Here is a 14,432-nt window from a genome sequence, read left to right as displayed (position 1 = left end):
TCCCCACATCTGTACCCTAGAGTTCAGAGTGGGGGAGGAACCTTGACATTAGCAAATCAGTCATCTCTGAAATTTAATAAAACCTCTTATCAAGGAATATACTATATCTTGCTTACAAAGATATTTTTGGTGGAGATACAAACAGAATTAATGATGGAACACAAAATTTTAAAGAAATAATTTGGAATAAGATGCAACATTTTATAAATAAGATTATTAATATGAAATGGCAGTATAAAAGTGTAACTAAGGAAAAACACAGGGCCTCTAGTAGTAAGTCTCTGATACAAACACAAAGGAAATACTCAAATATGTGAAAGGAGTAAAAAATAAAAAAAAATAAAAAATAGGACCGGTTTCAGCATAAGGATTATGCAGGATGGAAAATTTTCACAGAAATGGTTACTAATAAGGAAGATTCAGTGTTACCATCTACTGATTCCTGGAACTTGTCCTTAGCCGTCTGCAATTTCTCTAATGCTCTTAGGTTTGGTGCAGCTGTTTTGAATAAAACGTTTTCTTTGGATACTATTTGCTGCTGCAGTCGTGTCAGATGAGCCTCAATCTCTTTATCAGACTGTAGGTCCTAAGTAGAAGACAAAAAGCCATAAAAGGGGATTACTTGCGAAGAGAATCAGCAGGTTCCCAGACAAGAGGGCCCTATACAAACTGGTTCACCACAGATGGAAAAATACCACGTGTCCCTTACATCAGGACACAGTAAGCAGAAACAGCAGCCGAACAAACCTTGGCAATAGTCAGGAATAAACATTTTTTTTTAAATGTCCTCACGATAATTTAAACTGAAATAAAATGGACAAGAAGCATGGTCAAAGGCCTCTGCCTTGAGAAAACCTTTTAAATCAATTCCATCTGGTAGCATGACACCTCCTAGCAGAGAGGTCTGGTCTCTTAATATTCTGCCTTGAACTCCTTAGACAGGCCACGACATCCAATCCATATAAGGCTTAAACCAAACAGTTCTGTTGTTATGTGAAGCAACTTGAGCTCTGGGTGACATTCCCTGCAATTCTGCTGGAGAAGAAGAATTTCTGATACTGTAAAAGTGTTTTCCTTAGCTCTATTTGAAGAGCTAGGTAGGATCTTTAGCCCTCAGAACCAATTTTGATTGTTCCTGAGTATCTTTATAAAAGACCTTTACAAAACGATGACCAACTCCTTCGAGCCTGGTATTCTGAAGCAGGATTAGCAGCCACATTGCTTGTGCAAGGGGAGAATTTTTTAGGAAAAGCTCTTCCAGACTCACTACTACAGCTTCTTGCAGTAGCAAGTTGTGAAAAAGATCTTTGGGGCAAGGTCTTGCAGGTATTGCAGATTGGCCTGAGCACATTTCCCTGAGATATAAAACACCCTTTTTGTGCCGTTGTACAGTAGGGAATATAGAGGGACAAGAAAAGTATCTTAACTCTTATCAACAGATTGGTCATCTTGAACAAGAACATAAAAAAAGATTGAGTGCATAATACACTCAGCGATCTAAGCCACTCCACTTAACTATTTACAACTCTTTCATGAAAACTAACATGACGGAGAAAGGGAAAGACTGGTTCTGCAACCTCTCCAGAAGATGAACAGATGATCCAAAGGATTCTTACAGAAGACAGGGTATTTATATCCTTGGTCTACAGCTATGGCTCTCAACCTTACCAGACTACTGTACCCCTTTCAGGAGTCTGATTTGTCTTGCGTACCCCCAAGTTTCACCTCACTTAAAAGCTACTTGGCTTACAAAATCAGACATAAAAATATACAAGTGTCACAGTATGCTATTAGTGAAAAATTGCTTACTTTCTCATTTTTGCCATATAATTATAAATCAATTGGAATATAAAATATTGTACCTACATTTCAGTGTATAGTATACAGAGCGGTATAAACAAGTCATTGTCTGTATGAAATTATAGTTTGTACTGACTTCGCTAGTGCTTTTTATATAGCCTATTGTAAATCTAGGCAAATATCTGGATGAGGTACCCCCTGAAAGACCTTTGCGTACTGCCAGGGGTACGTGTACCCCCGTTGAGAACCACTGGTCTATGGAATGCAAGGCTCCGGGGAACTGATACAAGGCCCTTATCTGCCAAACACTATTCTTGAAAGTTCTGTGGCCAGGTATGTGACTTCTATTGCAGGGCCCCATGAATGCAATAGTATGAAGGAAAATTGGAATTTCTGTTCCTCCTCCATTAGATTTGCACTTAACTTTAAATTATAGCATGCACTTTTTGTAAAGTGGAATATTCTGATCGATAAAATGCACATATACTAATGCTAAAAAGTCATGATGTCTAACAGGAAATGGCTGCTATCAAATCTCAAGCTTACTAGTTTTCAGTCAAAACATTTGTTTAAGATTATGCTGAAGAATGCATGAAATCGTCATTATATAGTACTATAAAGTAAATAAAACAAATGGCTTCACCGTTAGATCATCTGTTAGACTGCTGTAGTCTATCTGAATTGCTCTTTCTCTTTCATAGATATCTGCAGTAGCCTCAGTGCTTTCTGCTTCAGTTCCCAGCTGTAAAACAGATGAAGGGCTTTTAAGTTCAGAAATATAGTGATCTTCTTAGTTTTTAAAAAGAACAAAGTCTACATGACATGGAATGAGGGAGAAAAATGGAGCAACTTTTCCTTTCCTAATTTAATACACTTTTGTAATCAAACATTATGGTTTACTAGTTGATTAGAAGGAGGTATTAATAGTCGAAAATGCTGTCTTTCTATGAAGTTTGAAGAATCCAGCACGTGCAGTTGTGGGGTTAACATGAAAGCAGAAGTGGATTTGTCCAGAGTGCACTTAAAATGGACTAACTCCATTTCTGGTCTGTCAGAATGGGCTTTCCAGGGAGTTTTAAAATCCCCCTTCAAGAAAGGCTCCCAGGGACATCAGTCAACAGAAAACACCCCTTCTAGTCAATTGTCCTTAGAAAAAAATAAACCACTCTCTTTCTTTTTAGGCTGCTGGGCAAGGAACACAAGCAGACTGCCTCCTACTCATTGCAAGCCTGGGTCAACAATTACCGACTTCAGCTGTGTCCCAGTCCTCACATGCTGCTTCCATCTTCCTCATTGTCAGTACCCCATTACTTTCCCTCCCATATTCCACACATCAGTGACACATTACTACGTCCCCTCAAAGTTATCCACCTTGTTCCTACTCCATGACAGCCACAGCCCCCTCTCACCATATGCCATCTCCTTTCCGCCAATGTAGCCACTCCATGAGTACCCTCCAAACCCCTTTCTCTCCACTGAATGCCCCTGTCCCCTTGTTCTTCCTTCCTCCTCTCCCACCCATTTCTACCTATCCTCACACAGAGGAGCTTTCTTGCAAATTTCCTTCCTCCCTTTCACTCTCTCTCCTGAGAAAAAGGTAAAGACGTTTTAGTCTTCACAGCAGTTGGGGGGAGGGCAGAGGCAATCCTGCTGACACAGCCACCTGGCAGGGAGAGGGACAGTTTGCCCTGGGGCACCTGTTTCGGGGGGAAGGGGGGGAAACAGAGTAGCTTTGCAACCTGGCACGGAGTCTCACCGTCACTTGGTTTGGAGGCCCTCTCAAACAGAGAGCGGGAGCTGCCACTGCAGGGTGAGCTTGCCCTCCAACCCCCGGACCCAGCCCTCCAACCCCCTGACCAGTCTCCCCCCAGTGGTGATTTTTTTTGGAAGGGTGGAGGGCCCCGAGTTTCAGATTTTGCCCTAGACTCCCAAAATCCTCTGAGTGGCCCTGCCCACTGTGAAAGTGAGGAGGGAGGACTTGAAACTGTCATAAGTATTCCTAAGAGTATATTCCATTTCTAATTTATTTGACTTTATTTCTATAGCTGTTGGAGGAAGGAAGCTCAGATTTAGAGAATATTCATATTTAGGATAGGGGAGAAATGTCAGAATATCATCTAAGGAGGAGTCCTCAATAGGATGAAATTCAGATTTGAATTATTTTCTATCTAAGCCCCTAGGTTTTACATTTTTGCAATAATAGTTTTGTCTTTATGCATCCTCTTAAATGTTTATTTGCAATGTTGATAGGGCAATGCCTTTGTATTATGAAGCTTTTATTATTTTCAATAAGATGTTGCCAATGTGGTTGCGTGTAAAAATGTGTGATAGCCCCTTCTACTGGCTGCATAATGATGGATTTGGCCAGTGCCTATATTATTTTACATTATTTTGTAACCAGGACAGTCAGCCATTAGGAAAAAAAAAACATTTTACTTCAGGAATATGTTTTCTGCTATAATACATCTTTCATAAGTATTTTCTACAGTACCTCTACTTCACTGATTTCATCCAGTGACCCCAATAAGACAGAAATTCTCAAATCTTGGACCTTGCATTCAAGAAGCATATTATGTCTCTCTAATCTTTTCTGTTCCAGAGAGGTTTCAATAGATATAGCTTCCTTTTGCAACTTACCCATTTCCCTGCAACCATACAAAAGGTATGAAACGGTTAAAACACTGGCATTATTAAAATTATATAACTATACAACTTGGAAACCAATCAGGCATGTACTAATAGAAACCAAAGTATTTCTCTACTGTAGTCTACATTATCCATTAAAAGGTAATTACTTGGTACTGTAATGATCTGAAGTCCTATATAATGCATTAGCACCAAGAAGGAATTAAAGTTAAGCAGACCGTTAAAGTCATTTTTCAAACATGGATTCTTTTACCAATACCAGAGGGGCGGAAAATAACAGTCTTGGTATATCAAAGTTCAAGCTTTCAGAATTTAGCACACACTTACTATCCATCAACTACAATCACAGCCCATACTTCTGCTCATGAAGATTTCTTCCCTTCAAACCGTGAACTGATATAGTATCTTCTCCTAGCATTACTTGAAATACAATTCAAGGTCACCTAATCAATTTACTGTAAAAATATAAGTGGCTAAGTAATAATCCTAATAGTGAGCAGTCAAAAACTAATTTATCATAATTATTGTTACACAATATATTCTGTATAGATGAGTATTGAAATTATGAATTCTTAGAACTTTTTCATGAATAAAGTATACTATGAGAAATATTTCACAAATTTTCTTAGCTAACACATACATGTTTATCCCCAAAAAGGACGAGTCACTGGATTGAACAATGGCTGATAATGTATGGCTAATAATGATCATGTATTGATTCAGTAGGAGACGCTAAAAGAGAATATATGCACAGAGATTAAGCAGGATTGATGAAGACAAGATGGACTAAACTAAAGGAGGAACCATTCCCACAGAAGAGGATTTAGCAGCAGAAGCAGGACAAGAAAGCAGTTTATAATTAGTATTTCCCTCAAGATATGCAATACCTGAGAGGCACTGAGTGTAGCACTGTGCAAACAGAAAAAATTCTAAAAATCACGAGAAGACATTAATCAAAAATGCAAGGTTTAACTATTTCTAACTATGGGAGACCAGGATGAGACCTAATGGGGGTGGGGGGCATATTATCCCACATCTACCCACTACAGGTTCGTACACCTTCCTTTGTAGCATCTGGTGCTGACCACTGCTGGAGACTGGATCACTGGACTACACTGACCTCAGGCCTGATCCAATATGACAACTGACTTCCCACAAAAGGTCCAAGCATCTGAAGTGTTGACCTCTTTTGAAATTACTAAACTAATTATTATACCCGAATACAGTTAGTAATTACCTATTAAGGGTTAATAATTTCTTCCTTGATTCCTCAACTTCATTTTGGGCTTTTGTAACCTCTGTTTTGAGCGTTATTAATCTATCCTTAAGATGCTGTTGTTCCTCCATTATTTCATTCACCATTAGTAAAAATTCTTCCTCATCCTGCATAAAAAATAATTTCATATTCTTAATGTTATGTTATCTTTTATTTTAAAAGTCTAATTATATAGCATATGCCATTATATAGCAAAAGGGAATCAAAGTTTAAAACCTTTATACCGTATTACATTGGTATAACAAACTAGCTGTCAGTTTCTTTATAAAGCTATTCATGCTGTGAAACTATTGCACTTGAAAATACTCAACTACATAGATTCCTATATATCCAGTGAGCTATTCATGGTACTTTCTTAAACAAAGATCCAAAAGAATTTTATTGAGAGCATATATAGTCTTAATCTCAAAGGATTACCTTAATACATAGTAAAGGCCAATAAACTACCTTCCAATAGTTTTGTAGAGATTGAAACCACATGATGTCTTAAAAGCATTTCTTCTTATTTTGTATAGCAAATTAAAATATAAAGAAATTAAAATATATAAAAAAGTTAAAACACATCTATAATAATTGTGTAAAATAATAATAAATGTATAAAGGTTAATACATCTATAATATCTGTCTATGTTAGAGAGGAGGTCAAGCAGGACACCTCTATTCTCACATTTGAAGCATCCAGCCACCAGTTAAGTGCTCACAAGATTTGGGGTGGTACCACGAACAATGTGCTCAAATGATGCTTGGCTGGGAAGTACACAAATCTAATGGCCACAGAAGGAATCTGCAAGCAGCATCACGCAGGAACACACCTATGTGTGTCCTGTTAGTCCCAGGCATGTGTGAGTTATCATGCACAAGTTACTGAAGGACTCTTCTGGCAGGTATGCTCACGCTGACCATGAGTTGAGTATGAATTCTATTCACGCTCGACAGCATGAGAGACCATTTTTCATAATTCATTAGAAGCTCTAATTAGGAGAGCAAGGAGAGGATTCAATGTAGAGCTGTCTTGGTCTCAGTCCTGGGACTTGACCCTGATCAGCCTATCATCTAGGTATGGGTAGACACGCAGTGCCTATTTCCTTAGATATCTCACTACCACTGCTAGGCAACCTGTGAATACACTCAGTGCCATGGACAGTCCATAGGGTAGGACTCTGTATAGATAATGCTTTGGTCCCCCTATAAATCTGAGGTACTTTATGAGCCAGGTAGATGGTACTAGGGAAGTATGGATATTGCAAGTTGAAAGTCACAAACCAGTCTTAACCTCAAAGTGATGCACACAAGCATTACCATCCTGAATCTGAGACAGCATATTTATCTGTTGAGCCTCCTCAGGTATAGGACACGTCCAAAAACCCTTCTTTTTTGGAATAAGAAAATACAGTGAATAGACTTTCTTCCCCTGTATTCCTGAGGTAACTCCTATTATTACCAGCCAGAGTAACGAGGACAATTCTGTTTGTGAAAGGCTCTCATGAGAAGGATCCCTAAAGAGGGATGAGAAAGGAGACAGGAAGAGGGTAGGGAGAAGAATTGGATGGTATAAGCATGTGGCAACCTCTAGCACCCATTTGTTAGTGGTGATGTCCAACCATGCCTTGTGGGACGAGAGGAGGCTGGTGCTCAAGAGATTGCTCAGTTGACTAGCGTCAGTGCAGCTTTCAACCAAACTATCAAGTCTGCCAACGCATGAATGCAGTGCTGTGTGCGGCTGGTGTCGAGAAGAGTTATCAACCTCTTCCGTACTTTTATAGATTTTTAGACTGATTGGGATATGGAGGTGTTTGTTGCCTATCCTGGTGTTGTGATCGATGATGGTACACTGGAGGCATACAGATTCCTGGGGACCTCCACATCTCCTTTGAGTCCTTTAGCAACTACAGGGTGCTATTTTCTCACTAAATAGTTCTGATCCTTTGAATGGTAAATCCTCAGTTATGGCTTGCACTTCATGAAGAATGCCTAAAGCCAGAATGCTATTTACATGGTAACAGACTGTGGCCATGGACCAGACTGTGGTATCTGCCACATACACTGCAGCCTGAAGAGCTGACTCTGTTACCCCCTGGCCCACTGTAACAAGGTAATTAAGCTATTCTTTCTTCTGGGGGGGCGGGGGGGAGAGGCAGGGTCTGTTGAGTGGCATCCCATCCCATATTAAGAAATTGTACTCGGTTAGGACAACCTGGCAAATTTGACACTTGCAGCTTGAATGAAGCAGAGGAGGACTTTCACCCAAACAGTTAAGTCTTTTGGGATCCTTTTCTTTTGTTGGGTTCCTGGTGAACATGGACAGCCAGGACTACTAAGGAACTGGGGTTGAGGTGCAAGTAGAAATACTCAATTCCTTCAGTACTAGATATCATTTTTCTATGCATTTCATAGTCAGTAGGTGACTGGCATTTACCACAGCACTCTTTCTGTATCTAAAGATCTCCTTTCTAGGAAGAGATATTCTGGCTAGTCCCAGGGATGACAGGATATATAAAAAAAAAAAAATTGAGATTTCTTGGTCTCCAAGGTGTCTGATCTGTATCAGGAGCTCCTAGAATGCCCTAAAATCATCTAGGATCAGCATCAGTGCTGAAATGATTGTTTCATCTGGAGTTGACAAAGACAGGTCCTCTGCGGGGCAAGAGTTTGGAAGAAGACTGCTGCTGCTGCTGCATTCATACCTCTGGGTCCCACTCTTCCTGGTACTCAGGTATTATTGGAGACAGTGATATCACTGGGGAGGACCACCTTTTCCTTTTTTTTTGTTAGAGGCAAGTGGTTTCTCGACACCTGGAATGGTAGGCCTCAGTATTTCCAGAACAGTCAGGGCAGCATCCTGTAAACATATGGGTGGCTTGGAGGTTATTGTGGTTGTACCAGTGCCAATCCTGATGTGATGGAGTCCTGAAATCCGCTGATGGATCTTATCTGGGACAGTTCTCCGCTCAGTCAGAGGGGACAGATGGCTTTATCTCCTCCATAGATGCCACCAATGGGTAAGGCGCCAGCAGTATCAGGCTTGTGCTGGTACCAAGGGATATCTCCAGTGCTGGGTATGGATCTGGCACAGGTCGCAGTTGTTCCTCCAGTGCCAGTGCATATGTAGGGGCGCTTTCAGTATCCAGCCTGGTACCAATGGTGTCTGCTGCGTAGCACTCTGTTATTTTCCTGACTCATCTTAAGTGACGGTTGAGGCTTGGGAAAGAGGGGGGTTATCCCCCAATATCTTACTGGGACTCTCTACGTAAGTGGACACTGAGCATTGCCATGAGCTTCTGCCCTATTGCTGTGTGTGACTGCAGTCGGTGCCCTGTTTCAATGTGTAGGGCATGATCTGAAGGTCTAGGTGAATCCAGTGCCATGGATGTTGTGTTGGCTCTTTGCTCAGCCCAGAATTCTCCGTTCTTAGGCATCACCCACCTGGTCAGTGCATGCTTCACTGGTATGGGGGTCCTCAAACCCCCAGGGATTCTGATGCTGCCTTCATTGACTGCTCCAGGAGATGGAGGTTCAGTCTTTTGTGTCATTTGACTCCTGATGCAAGTGGAGAATGAGGTGCAGAACACCTGCTTGGGATCAGGTGCCTGATGTGCCCATATGCAAATGGAATCAATGTTATAAGATAAAATGAGTGAGGCATGAGGCCTGTGGGTTTTAAGTCTACCACCTTCAGGTCCTCATACAAGGACCTGTAGAGGGGGACCTTGCGTCAGAGAAAATCAATCAGCTTGGGTTTTATTCTGTTCCAATTTCTTAAAATAAGGAGAATGAAGGCTGTTCTAAAGAATCTTCACAAGATTTATGAAGTTTGGATGAGAATAGCTAATATTAAAGCATGAGCAAGACAGACACACATTAGGTTCCACACTGCTGCCACGGGCAGTAGGAGGGAACTAAGGGAGGGTCACAACTGCCTCACCTTTACGCTCTTGTATGGGAGCATGAAGAAGCTAAGGATGCATGAGTGGTCCCATTGCTAGAAAAAAGAATATATAGCAGGATCCATGCCAACACACACTCAAAGAACTTTCAGATACTTTTTCTTTGCTTTGATAAAATTAAAACAGCATCCCATTCTCTATGATTACAAAGACCCTTACCCTACAACATGGAAGTAAATAGGAATTTTGTCTTTGAATTCAGCAAGAGTGGACGAAGCCTAAAAGGCACTGGGAAGAAGGCATTCATGGAAAGCCTGCAGAGACAGCCCTGTCCACAGCAGACACTGGTGGGGGCATGGCCAGCAGCTTCATGACTACATGGGTCCACTATCCAAAACCACCAAAACGGAGTGTGGGGGCACAGATGCTGTGAACTCTATTATAGTCCATGGGCTATTGTAATAGTCTCCCAAAATTCCCTCAGCATTGGAGAGAGGATTCCATCCTTCTCACACATAAACTTCCATTTACTCACAGCCCATGCAATCAGATTTTAGGGGAAAAGATTTTAATCACAAAAGAGGAATATATGCTTTGAACTCTTTGAAAAAATTTTATTTTGATGCTAAATTATTTTCCCCTCTCCAGAAATATACCTTTCCTCTGTATTTTAATAATTTGATTTACTTTAATGGAAAGATGTGGAAAATAGAGATGTACCTGGCATCATTCTCACTATGGAGCAGGTTTATGTGGGATAAACATCTAAGTAATATATCTTTTATTTAACACACTGCAACATCACTTTCCTTTTCACTGCTTCGCATGGATAGACAACTTATCAATATAAAGGGATAAAATAATGCTAATTGCATATGAATGTGTAACTTTTTATTACTGCATATGCTCACGATTTTTTAAGAGTGAATTTTAAGAAAAGCCAAGTACAAAGAAAGTATCTACATGTACAGTCAACTTTAAAAACTACTTCATACAAAAATATGAGGCCATTCTGTATGCTCAGTTATGCTGAAGTTATTTTACGCTGACTATATTTACTATGTGTAAAGTATTTTGAAGATGAAAAGCATGATATAAATGCTTATTAGTTTAGCAGTCACTAGTAAAATTTGCTAAAGAACCTCAACAATGTGCTATTAATATTTTAACTGCATGTTTATCTATATCCATTGATACATACATGTTGCATGCTCATGCAATTAAAGACATTCCTGTAATGCACATGTACAAGCAGACAGAGTTAAGGTTGCTCTTAATATTTTCTTTTTCCAGTTCATATACCATGTTATTTTAACGTATTTGTTTCAAAGTTAAAATGTATACAACTGAATATTCTGAACATTTATAAATAAGTATCAGGTTCACTTAAAATAATGCTTCTCTATATTTTCCCTCTCTCCTGCAATTAGACATTGCTATGTAACAGTTACCTTCTTTAGCCTGACAATCTCAGCCTCATCCTTACGAACTGCCTCCTTCAACATGTGGATCTTGTTCACCAACTTCTGTAGCTGGCCACGACTGTATTCGAGCTGAATGCTCAATCGTGTCTTCTGGTTTTCAAACTCCAGTCTGGCCAAACATAATGTAACAACATTATTTTTGGCCAACACTCAGAAATCAGTTTAGCACTGATTTAAAAGTGTCCATAAAAAAAGACTGCAAAACAAATGTACCCCATTCGTTTTTACTTCAGAATAACTGAATATAAATGCAAAGAGCACACTAAATTTAACATGATAATTTAGACACAGGATGACGATTGCAGAATAAGTATGCAATCCACAAATGAAGTATCTCGCAGATATACTGAAAGTAGTAATAAAAACCCCACTCTCGTCCTGAGTACATTGATGACTACTTCCACAAAAACATTTTGTCCCATCAGAAACAAAATAACACTAAGTTTAGTGCTTCTTGCTTCTCAGTACAAGGTATGTACTCATGATCGATACAGAAAGCTTCTTCTTTTATTGTTCTGTTATCAGCTTTTTAAAACCACCCTCCTCTGAACCAATTCTCTGCGATCTAAAACCAGGATTTAAAATGGAGCATATCCACTATTCTGAAGTTTAAAATCCTGTTCAACTATGAACCTGTACAAGTATTTGAATCTCAGCCACATGCAAGGAAAGTGTTTTGTCCTCAGTAAGTTTCGAGATGACATCACATCAGAATGACCGACTCAACAGATAACCTGGGTGCAGAAAAGGAATTGGACTCTATTACTGGCAATCTGTATTAGAATACAGGCAAAGTTAACAACTCTAAGGTCCGTGAATCACTGTCTGCTTGGCTGAGGATACAAAAAATGAACAGTAATCCTTATTTTGAGTTTTCAGTCTATAAGATTATAAGGGGATGACTTCATATCCAATCCTGAACAGAACACCAGTCTCCAGTGCTTCTGACTCTCCTCTAAGAAAGAAACTTGTCCTTTGTCACTTAAGTATGTGAATGAAATCCCTATTGTTGACGTTATCAATTTGAAAATATCTTGTATGAGGTTCTAATTTTGTCATCGGGTGTTTTTATATGGGAAACATTACGTCCTTACATTTGGTTCTCCTTTGAAATGCATGACCTCGTGTAGTGAGGCAGAGTGGCCTCCACTACACCTTGATTAATAGCATTAATGTTTTCACAAATTTAATGATAAAACAATTTCTCTGGGCTGTTTTTAGATTATTCTTCTTGTTTATTGCTATATTATATATATAATACTGTAATAATGTCAAATGTACAGTATTATTAATATATTCTTATCTAACCAGTTTGTTGTGAAACACTACTGTGGACTAATATTGCAGCTGGCATAGTAGCCCCAGACAGACAGTATACCGAAGCTAATTCCCAGTAATAAGCACATTACCATATTGTTAGGATTGCTAGATAGGTTGTGATGGAGAAAATCTGACATCTTGCAGTAAATCTCTTGGGCTTTGGCGATCCTTCCTACAGTAACTATGCAATTACTAAATTACCGGTATATTCGTTTTGATAAAGCCTACAGCAATTTTCATTTGTTTGAAAAACACCTTTTTCTGTCAGTTTCTTCCTGCTGTTTCACACGTTCTTGCTCAAATACACGAATATTCTCTACCCCAATCTCTTCACAGAAGTCTTGGAATACAGCATCTTCAACCTTTAAACAAACGACCCAAAAAAACTACTTAAACTTTTTTAATTCACGTAAGAGAAACATTTTATAAAAAAAAATGTTTTATATTTTGGGCAAGATTTTAAAGAAGTTTTAGAAACATAATGTATTTTAAAGCTGCTGGGAATTTAGTTGCACTAGGAATTTTCAAAGTGGAGGTGAAGTCCAAATAACCAGACAGTGCGAGTGAACTTCATAGGATGAGGAGAGGAATCCCTACTTCAGCCGTTTGTGCCAGAGCAGGAGCAGTGTTACTCCAGAGACAATTCAAGGTATCAAACTGGAATATCAGCCTCACACTCCTACCCATGGCTCCCACTCTCTATGAAGAAGGAGAAGGCTATGGGGTATGCAGGGCTGCCGATCCTCCAGGCCCATTCCTGCCCCTAAATTCTTCTGCAAAGCTAAGCTCTGTGCCACAGAGGAGAGTGCTTATTCCCTGTTAGAAATCCTATTCCCTTCTCCACATTTATACAGTGGAATCACAGCAGTACAACTACCACAGGTTACTCTTACTGACAAAAAGAGCAAAAAAAAAAAAAAAACTTTCCCCAGACTAGAAAATGGTTATCTACAAACTCACACATATAACCTAAAAATAATAAACAGATAAATGAGTTTGAAGATTTGGAAAATTATGCTTACAAAGTTCAAGGGACAATGAGACACATACAAATACAATGAGTACTCCATTTTGCACTTATCAGAGGAACAAAATTTTAAAAACATGCAGCACAAGCTCATATGGATCTCTGAAAGAAAAATAAAAGCTCTCAAACAGCTGTAAGTTAAATGTAATGCCAAAAACTACATCATATATAAACACATCAATACTCAGGCTTATTTAACACCATCAATAGATACACTATTCTTAGGAAATTCTTAATCTACATTTTCTTTTGCTATAAAAGCAAGCACTACATTATTTACACAGGAAATGACAAAATGCTTGGAAAATGTGCTTTTGGTGAGAACTGTATTTCAACTATCAAGCCCTGTATAGTTGACTCAGAGTAACTAAGAAACCTGTTTTTATAAGTAGTGAGATACAAAAAAAGTCAATTAAATTTTTAAAATTGAAAAATAAAAATTCTAAAATAATTTCTATGTGGCATACAAAAATGCTTAATTTTATGGTGTGACAAAGGGTTGAGATGTTCCACAGAGACATTTGTGAGCATTGCAATAATCTCAAATTAATGCAAATAAAACCTTTATATTATACCACCATGAATTTTGATATATAGACTATTTTGATCATGATGGCAAACACTACAGTTAAGGTTGAATTCCAGTTTCTGTTTTAATATTCCTTTAATAAACTAATTCCCTTTGGTTTGAAACCTTCTACATTTTGTCTCAGCTGTGAATATTTTGTTGGAGTCTCAGCAAAATCACTTCAGTGTATTTTTAAAGTTACTTGAACAGAGGAAATTCCCCCCCTCCCATTATTCCAAATAAAACTGTAGTGTTTATGGAAATGAAAAAAGGCCACCTGAAACTTCAAATTAGTTTTGTTTTGTTCTATATTGCTCACTTAGGAAGTACAAAATTCTGGTTTGAATAAAAATGATTCAGAATTTTAAGGTTACGAACTGTTAAAATTTGGATGTTGAAACACACATATTAAATTTTTAGGATGACA

The 14,432-nt window shown here is 38.8% G+C and overlaps 1 protein-coding gene across 3 annotated transcripts in view; it reads right to left on the bottom strand.

Annotated features, from left to right (window-relative positions):
• SMC1B (structural maintenance of chromosomes 1B) overlaps positions 1-14,432 on the bottom strand; it is a 65,874-nt gene that overhangs the window by 20,159 nt on the left and 31,283 nt on the right. For 2 of the 3 annotated variants that reach the window (XM_077807442.1, XM_077807443.1), the window contains exons 15-20: positions 12,666-12,772; positions 11,058-11,199; positions 5,684-5,829; positions 4,292-4,445; positions 2,444-2,542; positions 430-586 (exon numbers count right to left, since the gene is read on the bottom strand). In XM_077807442.1, the coding sequence (XP_077663568.1) occupies positions 430-586; positions 2,444-2,542; positions 4,292-4,445; positions 5,684-5,829; positions 11,058-11,199; positions 12,666-12,772 (805 nt within the window). Of the gene's footprint in view, positions 1-429; positions 587-2,443; positions 2,543-3,262; positions 3,310-4,291; positions 4,446-5,683; positions 5,830-11,057; positions 11,200-12,665; positions 12,773-14,432 lie in introns of all 3 variants that reach the window. The other variant, XM_077807440.1, reaches the window with a different exon arrangement.

Source organism: Eretmochelys imbricata, chromosome 1 (genome assembly GCF_965152235.1).
Source record: "Eretmochelys imbricata isolate rEreImb1 chromosome 1, rEreImb1.hap1, whole genome shotgun sequence".
Lineage (NCBI taxonomy): Eukaryota > Metazoa > Chordata > Testudines > Cheloniidae > Eretmochelys > Eretmochelys imbricata.
This window is presented reverse-complemented; position numbering and strand designations above follow the sequence as displayed.